Below are 27,449 nucleotides of genomic sequence, written 5' to 3' on the forward strand. Positions count from 1 at the left end.
GACTGGGGGTGGAATTGTTCTGCTGTGTCCTGAAAAGTCTCATCTATTTACTTCTCTGTCTACCTTAGCTCCTCCAGTTCAACCACTCTGGTCTCCAAAGCCCGTACATGGTCTCTGAGGGCCAGGAGCTCCTTGCAGCGAATGCACAGATAAGCCACCCGCCCATAGGGTAGGTAATCATACATGCTGCATTGGATGCAATAAACTGGATAGCCTCCACTCTGTTGCTGGACTTTTGCCTTCATTCTCTTTTTTACTCCTGAAGCTCGTTCCTTTGTTGTGGATGTTTTTGTTTTTAATCAGGGGTTGTTTTTGGCTTTATGTTTAAAGAATGTTACCTAGCCCCCCACACACACGCACACGCACTCTCCCTCTGTAAACTCCCTCGCAGAACTCCCGTATTCGCTAGCTCCTCTGGTCACTTAGAAGCGGGCTTTTTAAAGTCCTGGTCTTCCTGAGTAGCCCTGCCCCCTGGTTAATAGTTGATAGGTGCTAAAGGATCTTATAGATCAAAGCCTCATTAAGAAGCTCTCAGCCTTACCTAGCAGGCCGCTAGGCTTAGCACGCACAGTCAGCACACAGTCTCCCAAATAGACTACATGGTATACTTCAATCAAGCAGCAAGCATACCACAAACACTGCAGACAAGAAACTTACCCAAGGTTCACGTAATTACTCCTCATTCACCTGGAAAATTCCCTCGCAAAACTCCCCTGTTAGCCCTGCCTATTCTGCTAATTCCCTTGATGGCTGGGCACAGTAGATGTCTCTTCTGTTGGGGATAATCTCAGATTCTGAGCAGATGCTCAGAAAGATTGTCTTTCTCTTTGAAAATGTGCAAGTTGCAAGATGCAAGGCTGAAACTTCATCTTCTGGAATAATCCATGAAGGTCTCTTCAGGCCTTGAGGAAACAAGTTCCAGAGACCTACAAGAGGACAAATCATTATCATTGAGCACCTTGTCAAATAGACAGATGACGTTTAAGGCTGACGGGGAGAATACGGCACAAAAGTCAACCTAACATCAGCATCAAAACTGACACCAACACTTCCAAGGTCAAGCTTGGGGACTGAAAGGGTCCAATCCAAGTGCTGAGGTAGAAGCTTAAGAAGGAACTCAATGTTCTCCCACTAGGACAGGCAAGACCACCAGACAGTCCTCTAAACCGCCCATGGCATTGAGGACTGGAGAGAAGGCGCAGCCTGCAACACAGTAGACTCTGCTAGCACTGATCCTAGTTTTGATGCTTCCCACAGCGTTGACCCCAGCCTTAGGCAGGCCCGTATCCACCGAGATACCTACTGGAACCACTACAGACCTGAGGGTACCTTACACATTGGCACTGGCTCTAGAGGAGACCTGTTCCTCTTCACTGTCACCAGACATATGTTCTCCCTGTTATTGAACATAAAACCTTTCCCCCTAAAATCTGCGGTTCATGCTGCCCAGAGACCTATGCGTTTCTCCTGCAGGTCTTAGCTGCCATCAGCCTTCCAAGAATGGCATTGGGTCCAGTCAATATCCAGCAAGTTAGGTGTACTCCAGTGGTATGCCACTGTAGCTTTCTGTGGCAAGCCATCACAGGGGTTGAGAAGCCAGTCTCCATCACTGAAGCAGAGGTCTCTCTCCTCACCAGCGTCCCTGAACAGGAAAGGAGCCAGATCGATGGGCAGAGCAACACAATGCCTCATCTCACCATGAAAGGATCTCTCTACTTCATCACTGGACAAAGTGATATCCTTCGCATTGGTGCTGACACTGGATGACTATAAAGCATTTCAAGAGCTGCTTGTGAGGAGTACCAAGACATTAGAGATCAAAACAGTGATCACTACAGAGAAGTCCCACAGGCTGTGTGACATCCTGTCCACTTCTGGTCCATGCACTTTAGCTTCATTGCAAATATATGTGGCTAATTGCCAGTCCTTACTAACTAATTAGAACAGAGTGCCTCTGTCATGGACCATCCCATTGTGCCATCTTCTGGTTAAACATGGTTCAGCAGACAGTCCCTGCCTCAGTTTCTTCCTCTAGTGGCTCCCCTTTCCCGCACAGCTCAGAGTTTGTGATATGGCCCTCCAGCCAAGTCACTAAGCAAATTTAACTCATGGGAAAACAAAAGTCCAACTGAAAGGCCAAACAAAAAGTTCTTCCACCCTTCTTGGGCTACTCTCCAGCCTGCCTTCTGGGCTAATTTTTCAGTTTTTTCTTTGCTCCATTGTAGAGCACTGACTCCCATGCTACTTTCCCTGGAATCCCTCTCACTGGAGTTTCCTGATTTCTGCATACTCTGCGTCAGGGCCTTCCCAGGAGCTCAACCTGCTCCCAGTAATTCCTCTCTCTGAATTTCATCATCCTTTTTTATGATCATTAGGTGATCACCTGACTCCATCTCCTCCAGACAGGAGTTGGCTAATTATAGCACAGGCAGGGCTGAGATGTTTGTTTTTATAGAAACCTGAACAGGTAGACTGGGCCCTGATTCCCCTTAAAGGGACCAGCCACTCTGTGATAGACTCCCTTCCTAGCAGAGCTCCCTCATGATAAGAGAGAGCAGCCTAAAGATGTAATTTAAGATAGGCTTACTTTATCAATGGATGCCTCAGACACCATGGTCACATGTATGGCCACCGTCATAACCATGCAGCAGGTATTATGGCTCCAGGCATCAGGCATCCCAGGAGAAGTACCGGCCACTATCAAGGACTTCCCTTAGAAGACCAGAGCTGTTCACAAAGTGGACTGACTAACAGCACTCTTCACTTGCTGAAGGACTCAGAAGCTACCCTACTCGCCTTGGGGATTTACACCTCCACATCATACTTCCAGTTCTACTGTCCTCAGTCACAGCAGGAACCATGCACTCCACCCTACCCTCCCAGACACACTGAGTATCATGCCAAGAAGTGTGTGAGATACAAAAGGTGACATCAGCCTTTCTTCTCATCAGCAACCCATCTTGCTCCTAGGACTCATCAGCAGATTTGACTGGATGGTCAAGGAGCACATTGGACTCAGTCTGTAGAGCACCATCTTTGGTACTCCCGAACCCCAGGAGAGGTTCATCTTGCAGCAGTATCAGTGTGTCATGCATGGATGCAGTTACACGCTTTCTTTTCACATCTAATGGTTTTTAAATTCCTTTAAGGGCCTCCTTCACACCCTGGAGGAATAGACCCAGCTTCCTCAGGGGATGTTATTGTTGTCCTCAGGAAGTTCATGGAGCCTTTCATTGAGCCACTATCAGAATGTTCCATACACCACCTCATCACCAAGATTGTGTTTCTGGTGGCCATTGTGTCAGCTCAAAGTCAGCAAGCTCTAGGCTCTCATGGAAGGACCACCCATGGACATACAGAAAAGGTATTGTTGAAACCACACCCCAAGTTCAAGACAACCTCAGAGACAGACTTTCACTTGAACCTTGCCAGTCTTCTTCCTGAAGCCACACTTGATACCCAGAGAGAAGAAACTGCCTATCCTGACTTATCCAGAGCTTTGCTTTATTGCTTTAATAGGACCAAGCCATTTCAGTGGTCTCCTCACCCCTTTGTGGCCACTTCTGGTCCAACCAAAGGCTAAGCCATCTCTTTGCAGAGATTTTCCAAAGTGAATCATACAGTACATTTCAGTCTGCCATCTGCTGGCTGGTTAACCCTTCGAATATCAAGGCACATTGTTCCAGAGCACCGGCTGCATCTATTGCCTGCTTCAGAAACATTCCAGTCTCTGAGATCTGGAAGGTTGCGACGTGGAGTAACCCACTGACATTTGTGAAACATTATGCCCATGATGTGGCTGCCAAATTCGGTGCCACGTTCAGGTGAGCAGTATGTCAATCTTCGTTTGACTGATTCAGCTGATACTCCTCACTTCCACCGTCCAGTGAGGACTCTGCTTGCCAGTCACCTACAGTGGGATCCATATTGACACATACTCTTTAGAAGAACCACAGTTACTGTAAGGTAAGTAACTGTTCTTTAGAATACAAACTTCAGTGTGAAAATGCTGTGAATTGTTTTCCAGCTGAATAGGAACAAGAGTTTTCATAGAAATACAACTTTTGATTTTTGTCATGGTTTCAATCCCTTAGGGATAACCAATGTTCAGAAACTAGAGCAGATAGAAACAATTAACAGAGTCCCTGTTTAGCAGTTAACAAATTAACCAGGTTCCCCCATCCGGTAGCTGGACTAGTTGAGTATGCATCTTGAGCACTACTGCAACTAAGACATGAATCATGAGCCTTGTGGACCATAGGAAGCAGCCCTACCAGCTGATCCAAAAGATATTCTCCCCTTTGACTGAGATGATAGGAGTTGTGCAGTACTTGTCTCAGCAGGAAGCTGCTTTGGTAGATCTTGAAATGTGTAGACAATTCATTTAATGGGAAAAGCAAATCATTAATGGTGTAGAGTTAGAAGTCAGAATTGATTTGATTTAAATTAACAATGGTAGACTTGTGTGGCGTTAAAGCATTTCCTGTACTTTGAAAGTTAGCCTGAACTGAAATACCAGAATGAATCTAAATACATCAAAATAGCATTTGTTGCTTTATTACCAATTTGCAATATTACAAGGATAATCTGATAATATATTAAAAACCATACTTTCATTTATATACAACACATGCTACATCAGGCATCACCAGTTTTTAATGTACATCATACATTTGTAAAGAAATAATGAGGTAATAAGGGAGGAAAGTATAATATGCACATGGTAAAAAAAAAAAAATCTCACAGGCTTATTGTAAGGTATGCCAAATTGCCAAGAGCTTTTTTTGTTTTTCTCAGACATTCTTTCACTAAATTTTATGGTTTTCACTGTAGTTTCTAATTTGTAACAATTATCTATTCTACATACCTACCTCAGCAGAATTCTAAAATTCTCCAAGTTTCCACAATTGATTTTAGTTATAAATATGAGTGAGTAATTCTCTTTAATATGTTGACACACAATGTACTCATTAATAATTGTAAAATATGGCAAATATAATTGTTCTTGGTTACAAATATTTTCTTCCAAGAATCTTAATCTTGTGGCTAAGGACATTAAATAGAATATAGATCGGTATCCATCATTTGCCTGCAAAGTTGGATAGCCCCTTTAATTTGTAGCCATTTTCTGATTACAGTGGCTACACAGCAGGTAATGACGTAGCTCAGTATAAAATAATGTTAAATATTTAGGCTATTGTTTTATATGAGAATTAATATTATTCATGTTGGCTATATAATATGCAATAGCCATTATAAGTTTGGATTACTTTATAAATACATGTAGGCAGTTCAATTTAAAAACACTCATTTTCCTTCCTTGATCAAAAATGTTTGTATCAGGGGTCATCTTTGAGAATGATGGCATGTACATCAAGAGAGGAGTGAGAGCAACAGACTGGATTAATCATTATGGTAACTATTTGGGTGTCTGCCCACAAACTGAAATGATTTACTGATTGTTTTATCTATGACAATTAATAAAAATTAAATTAGGAATAATCCCACTAATACCCTACAGTACATATACCAACTACATGGTTTCAAAGGATGCGATTTCCTGTGTCAAATGATCCCTACTAATAAGAATAAAACTCTTGCTGTACAGATTGTACTGTATTTGAGAATATTTATACATAATACAAAATATTTAGATGCTGTGGCAGTATTTTTAGAATCTAGACATAATTTACAGGGAATAAAACCCAGAAGTGTTATCTACAGTCCATGTCAAATCCCAGTTCTAGAAACAGGAACCTTAATTATTTTTGGTACAAAGAAAGATGTTCTGAAAGTTTATTATATCACTTACATTGTATGTTTTTGCTAGAGTGAATGTTGAAAATACAATATACAAGTCCTCAAATTGTAGCAATAAATGTACAATATCTTACATTCCTTGCTGCCATAAAGATGTATTCCGGATAGCACATGCAGCTATTACTGCCATTTCATTGTTCTGTTTTAAACAGTAAATTAAAAGAGGAAAAAATTCTTTCAGTGGAACGTGTTGGGGTTAGGCCTGATCATCATAACAACTTTCTTTAGTGAATATGATCCACCACGGAATTCAGCCCAGTAAACACCATCCTGGTATCGACTACGATAGTGTCCTCCCCGATACCAGACTCCATTGAGGTTTGAGTGAGCACAGGCATTGTACCACCATCCTCCTTTTTGGTAATGAGCACAGTTACCTATAATGAAAAGCAGACTGTTATTAGTATAGAAACTGAAAATCTTGCAGTGAGCAGACTAGCAAAACTTTCATAAAAAAATAGATATTTTTAAATCTATCAATCTGATGATGTAAGCAGCAAGGCACACAAAACCTTCCTTTTACAGTCCTCAATCCTGCAATCAAAACTATTCAAGTGGACTCTTCAGTGGAGCTCCACTTTAGTACAAGATTCACCTGCAAGGATCCAGTTTCAGGATCCGGGTCTTAATTTTTAAAATAAAATCAAATATTTAAACTAAAAAGATTTTTGTCATCTGTCAATGAAAATCATTAGATTACTGGATTAATTGGTGTATCATCAGAGTGATTTGTTTTTCGCTTTTGTAAATGTTTTTAATTATATGTTTAAATATAATTTTCTATCATGTCATTCTATGACTTGCCATTTTCCTTAGGTTTTTTTTTCTTTTTAAACACTTCATACCTGTGTATACATCATGGTCTCTATCCAGTGTGGTGAACTGCTTCCCATTGTGCCAAGTGAAAGAATCCCCAGCGTTGCCATTGTAACGACCCAGTCTCAACTTGTAATATTCACTCTCTGGCTCCAGTCTGAAACTGGCATATTCAGCAAATACTTTTCGACCTGACCAATCTTCCATAGTTACAAGCAGTTTGTAGTTGCCTTGATTTGTTAGCCAATAAATATTTTCTAAACCCAGCCAGTACTCTCCATCTATGTTACCAAATCCTTGCTGTGAAGAAATAGTGACAAATGGATTACGGTTGCATATATGTTTTACTTTTAAATCTCAATGTATCCTTAACCATGGCACCTTGATAATGACTACATGGGCATATTTTGAAATTCCAGTGCAACTTCACCTTGGCCCTAAGTATATTTCAGCACTTGACACCACTGAAAATTTTTTCAGAGGAAGGTACAAGAGATTATGGAGTGGACACTCATGGAATAATCTGTCTAATGGGAAGTTTCTTGCCACCCTATCAGTTAGTGGTTGGTTTATAACTTGAAGCGTAAGTGTATACTCCTTATAAAAGTAGTTGTATCCTATCTAACATAGCTGTGGATGGTCTCATTATTCACATGTCTAATTATTTTTTCAGTCCTACTAAGCTCTTAACTCTAAATCTCCCATTAAGACAGGAAAGAGAAAACAAGTTTCATTTGTCCTAACCTTGTAAGTATCCCAGTTCCTGAAAAAGTTGACTGATCCATCGAGTCGTCTCTGAATGACAGTCCAGCCACCAGGGTCATGTCGTTGGTCACACCAGACCTGCATAAGTCGATTTGTATTTTCAGGTTTCACAAGATAGATGGAACTGGTGTCATGGCCATCTTCTAATGCCTGTAGACAGTCTCTCCATGGTCCTGTTTTAAAATAAACACTATGCATTCAGAAAATAATTGTGCTTGTCATCTTTGTCTTCTGAAAATATTTGAATGTGGAACATTTTTTTCCTTGCATGTACTAGACATGCTTCTGTCAAGTATTATGTATAACTGTCTTCTTAAAAAACACACATTTTCACCTTTGCCTATGGAAGGTTTAATGTCCAGTAGTGAGCTTGCACAGACCTGGGCTTCATTTGGTTTCATGAGGTTCTTGACCTCTTTTTACTTCATTTATTCCTTGGCAAACCATATTGTGTATGCTGTTTATACAATATATTAATTTATTGATCTTGGCTGCCTGCATGTTTTCTTTATGCAGTATACAAAACATGGCAGATTATGCAATCTATCTTCTAAATCATAGCCATAATTTTTAGTCTTATTCAGTATAAAGGATACTTGGAATTACAGAAGACTAAATAGTGGTAGAAGTGCAATTATAAAAGAAGAAGATACTTCTAGTATGTTCAGACTTGCATGCATGCTGGTGATTTGGATTTAATAGCGTTGTGAAGGGATGCATAGTGTAAAGTATGGAGTGTAGGTTTAAAATATGGAGCATGGCATTGTTCTACCACCTGGCAAAAAGAATTCACAGTATCCAAGTCAGGTAGGAGAAAGGTATTCACTGCAAATGCAGAGGCAGTCATATTTAGGGGGATAGTTCAGGAAAGGCAGAGTAGCAGGTAAGATCACTTGGAAGCACATGGGAAAGTCCCTTGCCCTTAAGCATGGGATTTGTGTGGTCAGGAAGACTGAATCCCGTTAAGCATGTCCTTGTTTGAAGACTCCCCTCTGGATTCTGTCTTGTGCTGCCTTCTGAGATGTGGCAGGTCAGAAATTTAAGAGTTAGCTGCTTTAAGGTGTGTAAGCTAGAAGGCAAACTCAGTGGCAGGGTAAAGTAGAATAAAGTTCCCAACAACCATGTAGTCAAAGACCCTTTCTTCAAGGCTGGGTTTATTTTCAAACAAAAGCAAATTAATTCATAATATTGTGTACCATCCAGCCAGCTGGGAAGGGAGAGCGTATAGCCCATTCCTGTTAGTAGCCAGGAACAGTGCTTAATTTTTGCTAGGGCTCTAGGCTTGGTAGTTCATAGCCCCAGCACTTGGCAGTTCTGAAAGTTAAAAAATTGCCTGCATCCTGGCACCTCTTTCATTACAAATTAAGCACTGGTCTGGAATGACTACTAATGGAGACACACACTTCTACGACTTCCCTGACTCAGGGTTCTTCCTGTTTGCTGCCCCAGCCCTAGAGGAAAGAAGCCTTAAACCTGGTTTCTTATAGGTTACATGCCTGTACTAGCCATTTGCCTGCAGCTACAGCTCCATGTTTTAAATGGCCAAAGAGTTGTAACAGACACACTGGGATGCATGCATACACCCCAAAGCCTGGTGCCCTTTATACAGGCTAGAATTTTCAAAATCGTCTAAGTGATGTAAGAGCACGACTCCATTTGTTTCTGTGTCACTTAGACACTTCTGAAAATTGCAGCTATAGTTTTTAAAAAACAAAATAAGGGAAATAGCTGTTAAATACAGAAAAAACTTTACTTTTACTTTTTAAATTAACCTTTAAAGACAAAATCTATATAGTAAAAACATTTGAGAGCAATCTCAGGATAATGAATGTCTTAGAAATATATAACAGACTGTAAAGTAAAACTAAAATAGATTTAAAAAATATCCTGTGTGGAAAGACTGTCATTTCTTTAACATGTTATCTGAGTTCCTAGGGGAGCAGCATCTGAGTGCCCAGGAAGGAAAAAAAATTGATTGGTAAAAAGTGCCCAGTAGAATTCTGGATTTTGTTGTTGATCCTTTTGCAAAAATTCAGTGTAGGCTAACTAGGCCCATCTGAACACCTAGGTATATTGCAAAAAGAAAATCAGAAACATTCATGAATTCAGGATCCACTTACTTAGTAACTATATTTTGAATTTTAACATTTTGGTGCCTGCATAACATGATGGTGGCAATATTAGAAATGGCTGTATGGACAGTTTTGTTCAGTTGCTATGGTTATAGTGAGTGAGCTGATAGAAGAAAATGATAAAACTGTTATCAGTAAGTAACTGGTCTGGATCAATTTTTAAGGCAACTGAGGGAGTATTATAGTACAAGAATGTTTGATCAACATTTATAAAGAAGCCAGAACTGAGCTATGTAGTAGACAGATCTTTTTCCTTTTAGTAACAAAAGAGTCAAATTGACTTTGGCTTCTATTCTGGATGGGGATTTTCCAGCTGAGCTGCACCCAAAAATAACATTGACATGTAGATCAACAGTAGACTCAGCAATACAATAAACCATTATAGACATTAGCATTGTCACACTGATATCTGAAGGCAAGCAAAAAACAGTTAATGGATCAAAAATGTGGTGTGATATACTCCATACATAGAGGAGAAAGAAAGCTATCCCATTTGCTGGAGTGCAACACATTGGTTTCAGGTATGGAGGCCATAAAGCAGCTATTTTTAAGAGATTAGACTTTTTAAAAAAGTTTCTAGCTCAAAGAAAATGTTCTCAGTGTGAAAATACTCAGATTCCTCCCTAATTGGTCCGGTATAAGAACCCGGTATAGATAGAATGTGTACAGCATTGTTTTCGGAAATCTGTAGACAGTCATCTCTAGTAGCTTTGCTACTGTGCTCATATTTTTGCCAAAAAGCAGAAAAGTTAAATTAACAAGACTCACAAGTCAGTGAGTCCGGTCTGGACTTCAGAGTCCAGACTGAGAGAGAAAAGAGAGGATTTAGTAAAGCATTCATCTTTGGAATGATACTAAATTGTATGTTGCTATTATAATAAAACATAGTTTTAAGTTTATACAGAATAAATACTTCTGTAATAAAGACTATTGCCATTGTTTTAATGCATGTAAATAAGACGATTATAATGAATTAGCTTAGTTCACATTGGATAGTGGATAGTCTGTGCCACTTGTTCAATAAATTGTAGCTTAGTTTAGGTGAACTTTTGCTATTTTAAAAAGCCTTTTGTAAATACTCAAGAATCCAATCTAAAGTGGGTGTTTTGGGTTTTTTGGTCTGTGTCGAAGTTATTTGATTTTTGTATTTCCCTTTGTCCTCAGCAGCACAGTCCTGTGAATAGAACGCTGCTTCTTAGCCCAATTTCCTTTGTGGCTGCAGATAGAAGTACATGTTCTTGGCTGCTTAAATGAAGATGCAGCACTCTGTTTTCATATCTGTGTTTTATTTTGTTAAAATGCAGGCGACAGATGACATTGTATTTTTTTCCAATATCTAGTTCAACACATTTAACTTGACTTTGTGTTGACTGTATCAGTCTGCATTTCTTTTCTTTCACTGACTACCCCGTTGCTATTAGTTTATATTTCACCAATAAACGCCTGATTCTAAAAAAAAAACAAAAAAAAACCCCTTAAATACAGTGAGTTTTATAACAAAGAAAAATACATGAGTTCAGAACTGTTGTGGAACAAACTTCTACAGGAACTAAGGACCATCACAAATGTTTGACCTTGCCTTCTATCACAAACACATAGCATCATGAGCGCTTAAAACAAACAACCGCTCCACAACTAAACAAAAAAACAACAAACACTATTCTGCACACATAATACTTCTCTGGGGAAGAGGATGAAAGACAGATTAATCACATCACTGTAAAGAGCTCAGATACTAAGATGATGAGAAAGGTATGAGAACCTGAATAGAATAGAATAGAATAGAATAGAATAGAATAGAATAATGCTTCCTCTCTCACTGTTACCAGTTAATCTGCAAAAATAGCTTGAACTCCTACCTCAAAGAGAGTTTTATTATGGTTTCAGACGAAAGGGAAAGCAGTTAAAAAAAACCTCACTAAACAAGATGTGTTTGGTCTCACTAATTTAATTTTACAGACTTGGGATTTTATGATCATGCAAATATGTACTTTCAAATAGATGTAAAAACGTGTGTGTCAGCAAAACATCTCCAGTGCTGAGGTCTCTAGTATGATTTCTTTTAATTACTACCATTTAATTATTCTAATGTACCTGATTTTTGGTTTGATATGGGAAATGCAGTGGTTTTAAACTATTTTTGCTCTTCTGCTATCATTCTACTGAAATAGTGATGGACATGACAACTGATACGTTCTATCGAGCAATGTGAAATACTAAACGGTTAAACAGTAAGCATTAGTCTTACCGGTTAACCAACCCTAACCATTAACCCCCAGCCCTGGGCCGACCAGCTCACCCCAGCCCCAGGCCACCCAACTAGCCTGCTGACCTCAGCCCCACGCCAGCCGACCAATCCACGCTGGTCTGCCGATACCTGCCCTGTGCCAAGCTGGCCGATGCCAATGCCACGCCAGTTGACTCCAGCGCCACGCACTGGCCAGCTGGAGCAGCCCCAGCCATGCCGACCCCGACCCCACACACTGGCCAGCTGGAGCGGTCCCAGCCCCGCGCTGGGCTGCCAATCCCAGCCTTAGCTGTGCCGGCCAGCTGGAGCAACCCCAACCATAGAGGCCCCAGCCCCTCCCTTTAATTGATTAACTGTTTAAATGGCATTTTAATAGTTTAAACAGTTAACTTTTTAAACAGATATTTACATCCCTAGTTCTACCTAAATGAACCTCTAATGTTCAGTAGCAGTTAGTGGATTAAAGGATAATCTCAGATCACTGCTTTTAGGAATGTTCTAAGATTCATTTATATATTATGAATTATCGTATGAAATATAGTCTAGATCAGGGGTGGGCAAACTACTGCCCGGGGGCCACATCCGGCCCTCCAGACTTTTTAATCCAGCCCTCAAGCTCTCGCTGGAGAGCAAGGTCGGGGGCTTGGCCCGCTCTGCGTGGCTCCCAGAAGCAGCAGCAGCATGTCCCCCCTCCTGCTGCTATGCATAGGGGGCAGCCAGGGGGTGCTGCACCTGCCTCAAGCACTGCCCCCACAGGGAACCACAGCCAATGGGAGCTGCAGGGGTGGCACCTGAGGACTGGGTAGCGCACAGAGCCGCCTGGCTGCCCCTATGCATAAGAGCAGGAGCGGGGACATGCCGCTGCTTCTGGGAGCCGCTTGAGGTAAGCACTCCCCAAAGCCTGCACCCCTGACCCCCTCCCATACCCAAACCCCTGCCCCATCCCTGATCCCCCTCCCATTCTCCAAACCCCTTGGTCCCAGCCCAGAGCACCCTCCTGCACACTCAACTTTTCATCTTGAGCCCTCACTCCCCCTCACACTCCAGCCCAGAGCCCCCTCCCGCATCTTGAACTCCTCATTTCTGGCCCCACCCCAGAGCCCACACCCCCAGCTAGAGCCCTCACCCCCTCCTACTCTCTAACCCCTAATTTCATGAGCATTCATGGCCCACCATACAATTTCCATACTCAGATGTGGCCCTCCGGTCAAAAAGTTTGCCCACCCCGATGTAGACCAGGGATGGGCAAACTTTTTGGCCCAAGGGCCACATTGGGGTGCAAAACTGTATGGAGGGCTGGGTAGGGAAGCCTGTGCCCCCAAAACAGCCTGGGCCCTGCCCCCTATTTGCCTCCTCAAACTTCCCACCTCCTGACTGTTCCCCTCAGAACACCTGACCCATCCAACCCCCCCTGCTCCTAGTCTCCTGACTGCCGCTTCCTGGGAAGCCCCGCCCCAACCACCCCCAGGACCTGAACTCCTATCCAGCCCCCCCTGCTCCCTGTCCCCCCGACCCCATCCACATCCCCACCCCATGACAGGCTCCCCGGGACCCCCATGCCCTATCCAACCCCCCCGTTCCCCAACTGCCCCAGAACCTCCGCCCCGTCCAACTGTCCCCTGTATGCTCCCCTAGCCGCCTCCTGCTCCCTGTCCCCTGACTGCCCCCCAGGACCCCCTACCCAACTCCCCCACACCGCCCTGCATGCCGCCGCCTTGCTCCTTACCATGCTGCTTACCGAGGCTTCTGGGCCAGGATCTCAGGGGTTGGGCAGAACGGTCCCACGTGCGATAGTTTGCCTACCTCTGGGTTAGTGCATATTTGAGATCTGACAGCAGTTCTAGTTGCCATAGTTTCTGCAGATAACTTTTCCAAACATAATCTTTTCCTCCCCAAAAGTGTAATAGAATTATTGAGTTACACAGAGCGACTTGATGAATGGAGATAATGAATGAAAGCGCTTTTGGCAACTGGAAGCCATGCAGAAAGTAAATGATACATATGATGCTAAAAATACCATAGACTGGCAAAGTTTTCATTTGTCATGCGTTTAAAATTAGGGTCTCTTTCAGTTGGTGCACTGCAAAGCCTGCACAAGGCAGAATATTTTGGTAAACTGTCCCTTTTATACGTCTCTATTACAGAGAGAATATATGACCATGCAGTTCTTTTTCCTATGTACTGTGTAAAAAGTAGTACAAATGACTGCCTGGAAGAGCCATTTTAAATTAAACCTACTGGATTTTGATTGCTGTGTGTCCCATTCAGTTTATGTAATGTGAGGATATCTATTTTGTAATTCTGGTCAATTTATATAAACATGGATTGCATATTACAGCTAATTAAGAATCCAAGAAACTGTTGTTTTGTGTTATTTTAACAATAGAGAGGAATGAAGGAGTTCTGGTCAACATTTCAGACTATGTGGTAAGTTGTTTCAGATTTGCCTGAGTTCCAGAGTCTGTGGCCTGGTGTGGAACATGTTACATCATTTTCTGTCTCCATCTGATCTTGGTTTGTATCAGTGAGGCTTCTGCTGCTGTTCATACCGGCAAGCTGACCTATAACTCACACCTTTTTGCTAGCTTTTATTAGTCTTATAAAGTAGTGGTAGAGAATTTAGTAGATTTCATTTTCACTTTCTTGTACAGCTCGTTAACATAATGAGTTTTATTTTATTTTAATTCATTTGTTTGTAGAGGTGACATCTGTTATTGCTGAAAACTTGTACTAAACAGTTTCTAACCAATTAACATTGGGACTAGCAAGCAACATTGCTGTATTGACAATTGCTGTTTTTACTGGTGATCATGATGTGAATACAGGATAGAAGGTTATAGAAGGCGGGCATCTCTTCCCTGTACAATAAACCCCAGTCAGAACACATTCTATGGCAGGGGTTGGCAAACTTTTTGACCCGAGGACCACATGTTGGTGGGGAAATTGTAGGACTGGGGCAGGGGGTTGGGGTGCGGGAGGGAGTGCGGGTATGGGAGGGGGTTCAGTGTGCAGGAAGTGAGGCTCAGGGCAAGTGGATGGGGTGCAGGAAGAGGCTCAGGGCAGGGGGTTGGGTTGCAGGAGGGGGTACAGAGTGCAGGAGGGGGCTCAGGGAAGGGGGTTGGAGTGCAGGAGGGGTGCAGCAGGAGGTTAGCGGCTCCTGGGGGCAAGGTGGAGCAGGTGGCTCCACTGCGCGCTGCCCTCGCCTGTGGGTACCATCCCCGAAGCTCCCATTGGCCGCAGTTCCCTGTTCCCGGCCAACGGGAACTGCGCGGGGCGGTGCTTGCAGGCGAGGGCAGCACATAGAGCCCTCTGTCCCCTGCTCCCTCAGAGGCCGCAAGGACATGGTGCCATCTGCTTCTGGGAGCGGCATAGGGCCAAAGCAGGCAGGGAGCCTGTCTTAGCCCGCTGCACCCTAGTTTGCCCTCCCCTGTTCTATGGTGATTGTATCTCAGGATTTAGCTAATTTAAACAGGCGCAGGAAGGGAGAAGTTTTCATCATACTGTCATTCAGGGATGTTTTGAACCCTTACTTAGAATTACCCACTGGACAAAATATGTAATAGTTATCATTATTTTGGATAGTGTGAGGATATTTATTTTGACACTAAGGTGTTCCTGTTTGCAGATTTCTTACACAGAATTGCAACAGATACTTGTATTTTAGAAGAGTCGAGCCCATTCATTGATTTACTGTATTTGAATGTTCAAGTACTTTCACTATGAATTCATGGTATGCCCAGGAGAGAAGCTACTCTGGGAACTTCTGTTAGCATCTAGTCACTTTGACTCAGATTTTTAAAGGTATTCAGGCATAGTGATGCTCACCGTTGCAATTCCTAACAAATTTAGGATCCTAAATCTCATTTTCGAAAGAGATTTAGGCATTTGGGCTATGTCTTCGCTGCCATTAAACATCCAGGTCTGGCCCATGTCACCTTCCTTGGATTTGTGGGGCTTGGGATTAAGGGTTGTTTAATTGCAGTGTAGACGTTCAGGCTCGGGCTGGAGTCCGGGCTCTAGGATCCTGCAAAGGGGGCAGATCCCAGAGTTCGGGCTCTAGCCCAAGGCTGAATGTTTACACTACAATTAAATAGTCCATGAGCCCAAGTCAGCTGACATGGGGCAGCCGTGGGTGTTTAATTGCAGTGTAGACAAAATCCTATTGATAGTAAATAGGATTGTAGTTCCCATAAACCTGAAAATGAGACTTAGGCTCCTAATTAAATTAGGCATTACAACGCTGAGCATCAGAATGCCTAAATACTTGCATTTTTATATAAATGAGCAGTAAATTAAAAATTATGTTATAATATTTGGCTTAGTCGTGAGGTATCGTACCAGCTGGTTCATTGACTGCTTTCTTGTTCACTGTATAATTTCCCATTGTTGTATATTTGCTTCATAAGCTGTGGATGGAGAAAATTGTTCCCATTCAGCTGCTGTCATTTATGACTGTGCATGGAAAACAAGTACAGATGGTAACTTTGCTTCATGAATTTTATGTTTACAATGACAAATCATTCTTTCAGGAATTAAAACAGAATATCTCAATTATTTTAATTTTATTTTCACATAGAACCAGACAGCAAAAGCTTCAGGGGCAACTTTCAACAAAATGCTTTATAATGAAGTAACACATTTTGGCAAATGCATGAATGAAAGCATGTGACTCTAATCCTATCCACACAAATTAATTTGTTCATGATAAAACTCATGTCTTTCAAATGATTGCACTCCAGATATGTTTGTACATTTTTAGACTGGGATTTGTGAGCATTCTTTCTCTAGAAGTGCTTCATTGTACAATACAGCAATATCTTCGTGTTGTTTTCATGATACATTCTGCCAATGCTGTTCATTATGCATGCATTGATTTTTATCCTCTCTTGGGATTTGTTAGGCACTAAAAACAGACCATGATGTATCTGTTGAAATACAGCCCAGAACTTCAAATGTTCCTATTATATTTGACATAGTACTGAAACCATAAAGGGATAATGCTTCTCTATCTGTTTTAAACCTGACAGTTTTTTTTTATAGAAACCACATTTTGGCTGAGTTATATGAATGTAGAAAAATGCTCAGCTTACATTTTCAATCTCATTTTGGCGTGGTAAAGCCATGTTTCTTAAGAGCTTTTAAAATATTATTAGGAAAACATTTTAAAATAGTGATCGCTTTATTGTCATAGAATATTATTATTATTATTTATTTGTAACATAGTGGCTGTAGTCAGGGAGCATGGTCTGATTGTGCTAGGCACTGTACAAACAGAACAAAAAGATAGTTCCTACCCTAAAGAGCTCAACCTCAGTAATATTTGCACTATCTTCTATTACAAACTCTCTCCTGCACATAGTAATTATGTGTGTCTGATACATAGAATCAAGAGATTATTGTGGGATTTTCCTGACACCCATAAGCCTCTCCAGTTCACATGCCTAGGTATATTAATTTTGAATGGGACAGATGTGAATACACATCAATCATAATGAAGTTTCATGTGAAGCAAAGGAGACATTTTCGGTGTGTGGTCTGTATAGCCTTGCTTGTTTGTGGCTTGTGGAAGCTGGACATATTTTTGATTCAACCCAGGAGTTGTGTAAGTATTCAGATATTTTTTAAACAATTAAATGTTATACTGATGAAAATTACTGGATTAACCACCATGCAGACTGAAGTCTACTGTTTATCCACAATACAGGTATGGCATGGCAACAGTAGTGCAAGCTTCCTTAGCACTTAGGAGGAGTGGGCTACCGCTAAGGTTAAAAGACAGATCAATATCCATAGCATCTAGTCGATGGTCTATTTGTTAATATATAATATGCCTATACTTATCTCTTATAAAGCACTTTTCCTCCAGAGATCTCCGCATGCTATACAAATGTAGGGTATCATTATTCCTGTTTTTCAGAAGGGTATGCTGAGGTGCAGAGAGGTAAAGCGACTTGACTAAAGTCACACAGCAGATCAGCAACAGATCTAGGAAGAGAGCCAGGGTCTCCTGACTCCCAACCTAGTTGACCTGTTTACTCGATGGATAACATTGCCTCACACAGGTTGCCTGGAATGGTGGTGGATTTATGTGATGTTACGTAGACATCTCAGTCTAATTCCTAGTGAACAAACTATCAATTTATGTTTCAGAGAGACCATTGAACAGCTACTAAACAATGACCACTTTTAATCACTGGTAATTTGAGGCCCACTGAGGTCAGTTACTCATATACTGAAGGGGGAAAATTGGGCCCCTGGCCTGAATTGAAGGAGGTGAAGTAGAGATGAAATATTGTCTCTGTTACCAATTCCCCAAACTGTGTAATTTTTAGAAACTGAGTTTATCTGTATAATTATTCAAAGATTAAGATTTTGTGGGATCATTTGACAAGAAGTCACTGAATAGCCCAAACCAGGGAGCTTTGAGAACTAACAGAAAATGTTTGGATTTTTGTTTTTAAGAATACTTTTTAAAAAGGAGCCTATATTAATAGAATTTAGGCACCCCATATTATTGTGAGTGATTTAATATTATCTAACCTACAGGGGGTCAATATCATATCCTACAGAGCATACTTGGAAAGAAAGAGACAGACTTTGTCACATTATTTAATTATTTCAGAAAAATGTAATTTAATTAAGGTTGAAGTATTAATAATACAGAGCACAAGTTAATATGGTTAGCTATTGTGTTCCAATTTGAATTCTGAGGTAACACTGAAAGGAAGTTTTAGGGGGTGGAATCTAGGTTCTGGGCTGGGAAGGCATGTTATATAAAGTGGATAGAAGAGTTCCTCTAGTCTTATTTCATTTCCAATATCCATCTTAGAAATCAAAGTTGTGCCAATCAGAAAAATCTTTCTCAGGGAAGTGAGCTATTTGTCTAGCATGTAAAAACTGAAGGGAAGGAGCTGTCTAACTATACTGTACCATTTCTTCTAAATCTTCCTAGCTCATATTGGCAACTTTCTTTCCCTTTAGAACTGACAACCTCTGCCAATTCATTTGGACAGAGCTCAGAAGATTCTAATTCATTGAGACTTTAATTGTGCATCCTAATTTATTTTAACTCCAGCCAAGACTTGCCAACTGATTTATGTCGTCTTATGCAGTATGATGAATCCTTTGCTGCCACCCCGGCTCCCCTTTCTTTTGCTGAAAAAAGAGAGAATCTCTGAAATCTGAAAATTTATGTTATAGGATCTGTAACTTTCCCTTTGCCAGCACTATTTAAGAACAGTTTCCATTGAACAAGGGCACTTTAGTCTTACAACTTTTAACTAAGAAAAGTAATCATATGATATATATCTATATCTACTTTGTAGTCTTCTGCCCTGTTGTCACATAACACAAGACTTGATGCATACTAGTCTGTATCATGTCTGTCTTTAACAATGTGCAGTAATCTTTTGGGAAAATTGGAAACTAGGATTGAAAATGTTCCTTGCATCAACAATGCACTTGTTCCTTGAGCCAAATGGAAATGTAGGCAACTGAATTGCACAAATTTCTAGAAGGTAGCTCTATCTGAGTGTAAGTCTTTGCTGGAATTTCTTAATCAATAACTCCTTTCATAAGTAGTAGGAGTTTTTGAATTGGTATGTTGGAGTAGGAGTTTTTGAATTGGTTATTTTTATCCTGTCTATAGTCATTTGTCATGATCTCTGAGGGTTGTTAGTTAAGCTATCTCTTTTTTTGTACATCGTTTTACTATCTGAAACTCTATTACAGGTTTTTCTGATTTAATGTTAGTGCAGTGCACCATTTCTGTAGTGAATATGCTTGCATCAGATATCCCATTCAGTAATCTAGGGAGGAATCTACACAGATGTGCATTTTCTCCAGTTAGATTTATTGTACTCAAGAATCATCTTGAATTTTGTGAAATAAGGTATCCTTTTCCAGGTCTGCTATGTTGTCTGTTACTATTCTAGTGCATGTCTGATTGAACACATTATCATTCTCACTTGCAAATAGAAGGTAACGGCTGAATAGAGGTTAATGTTATAATTGTAAGAGATAAAACAAAGTTGGCCAATTTAAGAATTATATATCTTTTCCTAAGCAAATCATTGTGGATTACTGAATGCCAGAATTCACAATGACCTAAGATCTTGATTTTGAATTTTTTTCAGTGTGAAGTGCATCATCTTCATAGATAGAGAACACACTAGTGCAGTCAGAAGGATGTAAATATTAGTTGGGTATATATGCAGCACTGCTGGTCATTAAGTTTTTGTACTAATATGGATATCAGATCTGGTGTTCACACTCCCTTGTGCCGAACGGTTTTTTTTAATTTCCTGGAGAAATGGAACTATATGGCCTTTCCCTGCTATACTCAGTTTCCTATGGCTATGTGTATGCTGCACGCCGCTTGTGGGAGTGTGTATGGTATGTGTAGATACGTGCTATAGTGAAAGGCAAACTGTGCCACATTGCAGTGTGTAGCTGCACGTGTCAGTGAGAGGCTCTGGTGGCGACAGGCAACAGGAAAAGGCTTGGCGGTGAGGAGCTGTCAGAGCCTTTCCCCGCTGCCATAGTCTTTCCCTGCAGCAGCAAAATAATCCAGCAGCTCCCTGTTGCGGGGGAAGAGATCTGGTACCAGGCAGCTGCTGAAGACTTTCCTTGCTGCAGGAGTCTTCCTCTGTGGTGTGCTATATTTTGAGGTCTAAATGCCAGACTCACTCTTTAATAAGACTGTCCCCAAGTAGTTTCACAAAAAGATAAATGGGTAATGAACCAACACTGATTTCCCCATAGAATTTTAGTGTAATATTTTCTGGTGAAGTGTATACTAGCTGTGAGATAAGTTGGATGAGGTAATATGTTTTATTGAACCAACTTCTTTTGCTGACAGAGAAAAGCTTGGCCAATAAAAGATATTACCTCAACCACCATGTGTCTCTAATATCCTGGGACCAACACAGCTACAACTACAACTACACTGCATAGCTATTAGTGTCATTCACCTTTGAGCACACTTTAAGAATATATGATGTGTGGAAAAATGTTGCTAGAAGTAAATTTTAAAATGACTCTCCACCTTATTCATACCAATTATTTCCTAAAATAAATAAAAGCCAGTTTAATCTGGAGAGTACCTGATAATCTGAGAGGTTTGACAAGACCATCCAGCAAATGTTGGAAAGATTTATGGAATGGGTGTAATAAGCACCTATCGTTATACCTCAGTTTTTGGCTACACAACTTTAGACACTTAAGATGGGCCTCACTTTTTTAAAGAAAGAGCTGAGCACCCATGCTTTGAAGATCAGGCCCCTTTTATATGTCTCAATTTGAGTGACCAAAAACCAAGGCAAGCAAAATCAATAATAACTTACGAAAATGTAAATGTCTGGAGGGTTTCAATGGACTCAAGGATTTGACTAGAGCAAGAGGAGATCAAAGATCTCTTACTTACTGGGCACCAGACTTTAACTTTCATAGAATCGTAGAATATCAGGGTTGGAAGGGACCTCAGGAGGTCATCTAGTCCAACCCCCTGCTCAAAGCAGGACCATTCCCCAACTAAATCATCCCAGCCAGGGCTTTGTCAAGCCTGACCTTAAAAACCTCTAAGGAAGGAAATTCCACCACCTCCCTAGGTAACCCATTCCAGTGTTTCACCACCCTCCTAGTGAAAAAGTTTTTCCTAATATCCAACCTAAACCTCCCCCACTGCAACTTGAGACCATTACTCCTCGTTCTGTCATCTGCTACCACTGAGAACAGTCTAGATCCATCCTCTTTGAAACCCCCTTTCAGGTAGTTGAAAGCAGCTATCAAATCCCCCCTCATTCTTCTCTTCCGCAGACTAAACAATCCCAGATTAAGACAGAATCTAGTTACTGGTCTCCTCCTGAGGTAGCAAAACTGTGTGCTACCTCTTGCTCAGGATTTATGAAAAAGCCAGTTTAGCCCTGAATATGTAGCAGTGTCATTGGCAAATGTTAGTGAGTTAGAGATCATAAAAGGAGCATACTGTTCCCACTCAATTGTCTAGGCACTGTGCAGGGATTACAGAGAAACAAAGAGATCTGCCCTTGAGGGACAGTCAAAAATTCAGATGCAAGAACACTTTTGACAACATTTGGCATTGCTCCGATTTATGCTTGTAAATTAAAAATGGCAAGGGGGAAACAGCTTTTGACCCATTAAGAGTTCAGGGATTTAAACTGAGTTCCATGAAGTAATGATCAAGAGGGAAATTTTCAAAAATACCAAAGGGAATTCAAAGCGCAAGCCTCATGATGATATGTCTGGGGGGAGAAAGCGGAAGGAGACTCCGCTGGTTGGGAGGCATGAGATGCGATGTCCTGAGGTTGGGGGTTCCACGACCACCACTCCCAAGAGGAGAAGGCGGGTGGTGGTGGTCGGGGACTCTCTCCTCCGGGGGACTGAGTCATCTATCTGCCGCCCTGACCGGGAAAACCGAGAAGTCTGCTGCTTGCCAGGGGCTAAGATTCGTGATGTGACGGAGAGACTGCCGAGACTCATCAAGCCCTCGGATCGCTACCCCTTCCTGCTTCTCCACGTGGGCACCAATGATACTGCCAAGAATGACCTTGAGCGGATCACTGCGGACTACGTCGCTCTGGGAAGAAGGATAAAGGAGTTGGAGGCGCAAGTGGTGTTCTCGTCCATCCTCCCCGTGGAAGGAAAAGGCCTGGGTAGGGACCGTCGAATCGTGGAGGTCAACGAATGGCTACGCAGGTGGTGTCGGAGAGAAGGCTTTGGATTCTTTGACCATGGGATGGTGTTCCATGAAGGAGGAGTGCTGGGCAGAGACGGGCTCCATCTTACGAAGAGAGGGAAGAACATCTTTGCCAGCAGGCTGGCTAACCTAGTGAGGAGGGCTTTAAACTAGGTTCACCGGGGGAAGGAGACCAAAGCCCTGAGGTAAGTGGGAAAGCGGGATACCGGGAGGAAGCACAGGCAGGAAGGTCTGTGAGGGGAGGGCTCCTGCCTCATACTGGGAATGAGGGGCGATCAACAGGTTATCTCAAGTGCTTATATACAAATGCACAAAGCCTTGGAAACAAGCAGGGAGAACTGGAGGTCCTGGTGATGTCAAGGAATTATGACGTGATTGGAATAACAGAGACTTGGTGGGATAACTCACATGACTGGAGTACAGTCATGGATGGTTATAAACTGTTCAGGAAGGACAGGCAGGGCAGAAAAGGTGGGGGAGTAGCACTGTATGTAAGGGAGCAGTATGACTGCTCAGAGCTCCGGTACGAAACTGTGGAAAAACCTGAGTGTCTCTGGATTAAGTTTAGAAGTGTGTGCAACAAGAGTGATGTCATGGTGGGAGTCTGCTATAGACCACCGGACCAGGGGGATGAGGTGGATGAGGCTTTCTTCCGGCAACTCACGGAAGCTACTAGATCGCATGCCCTGATTCTCATGGGTGACTTTAATTTTCCTGATATCTGCTGGGAGAGCAATACAGCGGTGCATAGACAATCCAGGAAGTTTTTGGAAAGCGTAGGGGACAATTTCCTGGTGCAAGTGCTAGGGGAGCCAACTAGGGGGAGCGCTTTTCTTGACCTGCTGCTCACAAACCGGGTAGAATTTGTGGGGGAAGCAAAAGTGGATGGGAATCTGGGAGGCAGTGACCATGAGTTGGTTGAGTTCAGGATCCTGACGCAGGGAAGAAAGGTAAGCAGCAGGATACGGACCCTGGACTTCAGGAAAGCAGACTTTGACTCCCTCAGGGAACAGATGGCCAGGATCCCCTGGGGGACTAACATGAAAGGGAAGGGAGTCCAGGAGAGCTGGCTGTATTTCAAGGAATCCCTGTTGAGGTTACAGGGACAAACCATCCCGATGAGTCGAAAGAATAGTAAATATGGCAGGCGACCAGCTTGGCTTAATGGTGAAATCCTAGCGGATCTTAAACATAAAAAAGAAGCTTACAAGAAGTGGAAGCTTGGACATATGACCAGGGAAGAGTATAAAAATATTGCTCGGGCATGTAGGAAAGATATCAGGAGGGCCAAATCGCACCTGGAGCTGCAGCTAGCAAGAGATGTCAAGAGTAACAAGAAGGGTTTCTTCAGGTATGTTGGCAACAAGAAGAAAGCCAAGGAAAGTGTGGGCCCCTTACTGAATGAGGGAGGCAAGCTAGTGACAGAGGATGTGGAAAAAGCTAATGTACTCAATGCTTTTTTTGCCTCTGTTTTCACTAACAAGGTCAGCTCCCAGACTGCTGTGCTGGGCAACACAAAATGGGGAAGAGATGGCCAGCCCTCTGTAGAGATAGAGGTGGTTAGGGACTATTTAGAAAAGCTGGACGTGCACAAGTCCATGGGGCCGGACGAATTGCATCCGAGAGTGCTGAAGGAATTGGCGGCTGTGATTGCAGAGCCCTTGGCCATTATCTTTGAAAACTCGTGGCGAACGGGGGAAGTCCCGGATGACTGGAAAAAGGCTAATGTAGTGCCCATCTTTAAAAAAGGGAAGAAGGAGGATCCTGGGAACTACAGGCCGGTCAGCCTCACCTCAGTCCCTGGAAAAATCATGGAGCAGGTCCTCAAAGAATCAATCCTGAAGCACTTAGAGGAGAGGAAAGTGATCAGGAACAGTCAGCATGGATTCACCAAGGGAAGGTCATGCCTGACTAATCTAATCGCCTTTTATGATGAGATTACTGGTTCTGTGGATGAAGGGAAAGCAGTGGATGTATTGTTTCTTGACTTTAGCAAAGCTTTTGACACGGTCTCCCACAGCATTCTTGTCAGCAAGTTAAGGAAGTATGGGCTGGATGAATGCACTATAAGGTGGGTAGAAAGCTGGCTAGATTGTCGGGCTCAACGGGTAGTGATCAATGGCTCCATGTCTAGTTGGCAGCCGGTGTCAAGTGGAGTGCCCCAGGGGTCGGTCCTGGGGCCCGTTTTGTTCAATATCTTCATAAATGATCTGGAGGATGGTGTGGATTGCACTCTCAGCAAATTTGCGGATGATACTAAACTGGGAGGAGTGGTAGATACGCTGGAGGGGAGGGATAGGATACAGAAGGACCTAGACAAATTGGAGGATTGGGCCAAAAGAAATCTAATGAGGTTCAATAAGGATAAATGCAGGGTCCTGCACTTAGGATGGAAGAATCCAATGCACCGCTACAGACTAGGGACCGAATGGCTCGGCAGCAGTTCTGCGGAAAAGGACCTAGGGGTGACAGTGGACGAGAAGCTGGATATGAGTCAGCAGTGTGCCCTTGTTGCCAAGAAGGCCAATGGCATTTTGGGTTGTATAAGTAGGGGCATAGCGAGCAGATCGAGGGACGTGATCGTTCCCCTCTATTCGACACTGGTGAGGCCTCATCTGGAGTACTGTGTCCAGTTTTGGGCCCCACACTACAGGAAGGATGTGGATAAATTGGAAAGAGTACAACGAAGGGCAACGAAAATGATTAGGGGTCTAGAGCACATGACTTATGAGGAGAGGCTGAGGGAGCTGGGATTGTTTAGTCTGCAGAAGAGAAGAATGAGGGGGGATTTGATAGCTGCTTTCAACTACCTGAAAGGGGGTTTCAAAGAGGATGGCTCTAGACTGTTCTCAATGGTAGCAGATGACAGAACGAGGAGTAATGGTCTCAAGTTGCAATGGGGGAGGTTTAGATTGGATATTAGGAAAAACTTTTTCACTAAGAGGGTGGTGAAACACTGGAATGCGTTACCTAGGGAGGTGGTAGAATCTCCTTCCTTAGAGGTTTTTAAGGTCAGGCTTGACAAAGCCCTAGCTGGGATGATTTAACTGGGACTTGGTCCTGCTTTGAGCAGGGGGTTGGACTAGATGACCTTCTGGGGTCCCTTCCAACCCTGATATTCTATGATTCTATGATTCTATGATTGATAGCCAATGGGACTTGTGCTCCTAAATCCCATAGGCATTTTTGAAATATCTTCCCTGCCCTTAATCTTTATTTGTGACTTGTACAAAACCAGTTATGCTGTTGGTGTTTAATAAAATGGTGATCATCAGGGCACATTACAAGGCCATCTCATAACCTAGGCTTTTGGGGAAGTAAGCATTTGATAAGGGCTGGCTTTCGTAGGAGGTGTTAGGGTCTAGTTTTGATGTTCTTTAATTTGATTGTTGGTTTTGGTTAGTTCTTTACTTATTTTTCTGCTTTGGGAAGGCTACTGGGTTTTATTGTATTGCTTGTATTTTAAAATTATGTCAAAGGTGCCTAGAAGTCAAAATAATCACTTTTTTCTCTGTGTTCTAAATGTAAAATAAATTAACAAATAATAAATAATCAGGTTAATAGAATTAACAATAATCTTGGAGCACTAAAATGAGAATCTCTCTAAGTAACTCTAATTTTGACCTAAAAGTAAATAATCCAGAAGCACAACAGTTAAACTGGATATGTCCTCCTCATCTTATTCTTACTCTTAGAAACTGCAATACATGGAACAATTTGAGAAACAGTATGAGGCCAAAGTTTTAGAAACTGACTCCCCCACTACTATAATTTGAAAACAGTTTTTAGCTGGGTTGGATTTTTTTTCAAGTTTTGATTGCTTACAGGTAATACCTTGTATGTCATATTTTAGCCTGGAGCTGAGGTTTATGGCACAGTTATAAACCATGAAAATTAGAAGTTTATAATGGAAAAAATTGAAACCGTAAAAACAGTATTTGAAGGGAACTGACCTATTGCCACTTTATATTTCTAGAGTGATAACATAATAGCAGCAGAAAAGCAAAGTGTGTGTTGAACAGGTGCTTAACAGGCCAGATCCAAAGTCCATTTGATTAACTGGAAGTCTTTAATGAGCTTTGGATCCAGCCCCAACTGGCCAGTATATCCAGGACAGACACAGCCTTTCATTGTTTGTTAATTGATGGATTTCAGTTTTTAAAATGTGCCCATCCTTTTCTTTGGACATATGTACACGTAATGTAACATTAGAGCAACATTGCAGACGAAGGACTAAAAAATATAATAACCATCACACTCTACGTAAAAGAATGAATGGACACAAATCAGACGTCAAGAATTATAACATTCAAAAACCAGTTGGAGAACACTTCAATCTCTCTGGTCACTCGATCACAGACCTAAGAGTGGCTATACTTCAACAAAAAAGCTTCAAAAACAGACTCCAACGAGAGACTGCTGAATTGGAATTAATTTGCAAACTGGATACAATTAACTTAGGCTTGAATAGAGACTGGGAATGGATGAGTCATTACACAAAGTAAAACTATTTCCCTATTAAGGTGCCACAAGTACTCCTTTTCTTTTATTTCCCCATGGTATTTCTCCCCCCCCCCCCCCACTGTTCCTCTGATATTCTTGTTAACTGCTGGAATTAGCCTACCTTGCTTGTCACCATGAAAGGTTTTCCTCCTTCCCACCCCCCCACCCCCCCCCCCCCGCTGCTGGTGATGGCTTATCTTAAGTGATCACTCTCCTTACAGTGTGTATGATAAACCCATTGTTTCATGTTCTCTGTGTGTGTATATAAATCTCTCCTCTGTTTTTTCCACCAAATGCATCCGATGAAGTGAGCTGTAGCTCACGAAAGCTTATGCTCTAATAAATTTGTTAGTCTCTAAGGTGCCACAAGTACTCCTTTTCTTTTTGCGAATACAGACTAACACGGCTGCTACTCTGAAAAATAACCATCACAATTCTTCAGAAAACT

General features: G+C 42.1%; 2 protein-coding genes across 18 annotated transcripts in view; one reads left to right on the top strand and one right to left on the bottom strand.

Moving 5' to 3' along the window:
* The window catches only part of RALGPS1 (Ral GEF with PH domain and SH3 binding motif 1), a 443,114-nt gene that overhangs the window by 218,931 nt on the left and 196,734 nt on the right, over window positions 1-27,449 (top strand). The window lies entirely within an intron of this gene.
* ANGPTL2 (angiopoietin like 2) overlaps window positions 4,532-27,449 on the bottom strand; it is a 46,327-nt gene continuing 23,409 nt past the window's right edge. Inside the window, exons 3-5 of the mRNA XM_038375137.2 lie at window positions 7,381-7,574; window positions 6,666-6,936; window positions 4,532-6,197 (exon numbers count right to left, since the gene is read on the bottom strand). Of these exons, the coding sequence (XP_038231065.1) occupies window positions 5,998-6,197; window positions 6,666-6,936; window positions 7,381-7,574 (665 nt within the window). The 3' untranslated portion in view covers window positions 4,532-5,997. The remainder of the gene's footprint in view (window positions 6,198-6,665; window positions 6,937-7,380; window positions 7,575-27,449) is intronic.

Source organism: Dermochelys coriacea, chromosome 16 (genome assembly GCF_009764565.3).
Source record: "Dermochelys coriacea isolate rDerCor1 chromosome 16, rDerCor1.pri.v4, whole genome shotgun sequence".
Classification (NCBI taxonomy): Eukaryota; Metazoa; Chordata; order Testudines; family Dermochelyidae; genus Dermochelys; species Dermochelys coriacea.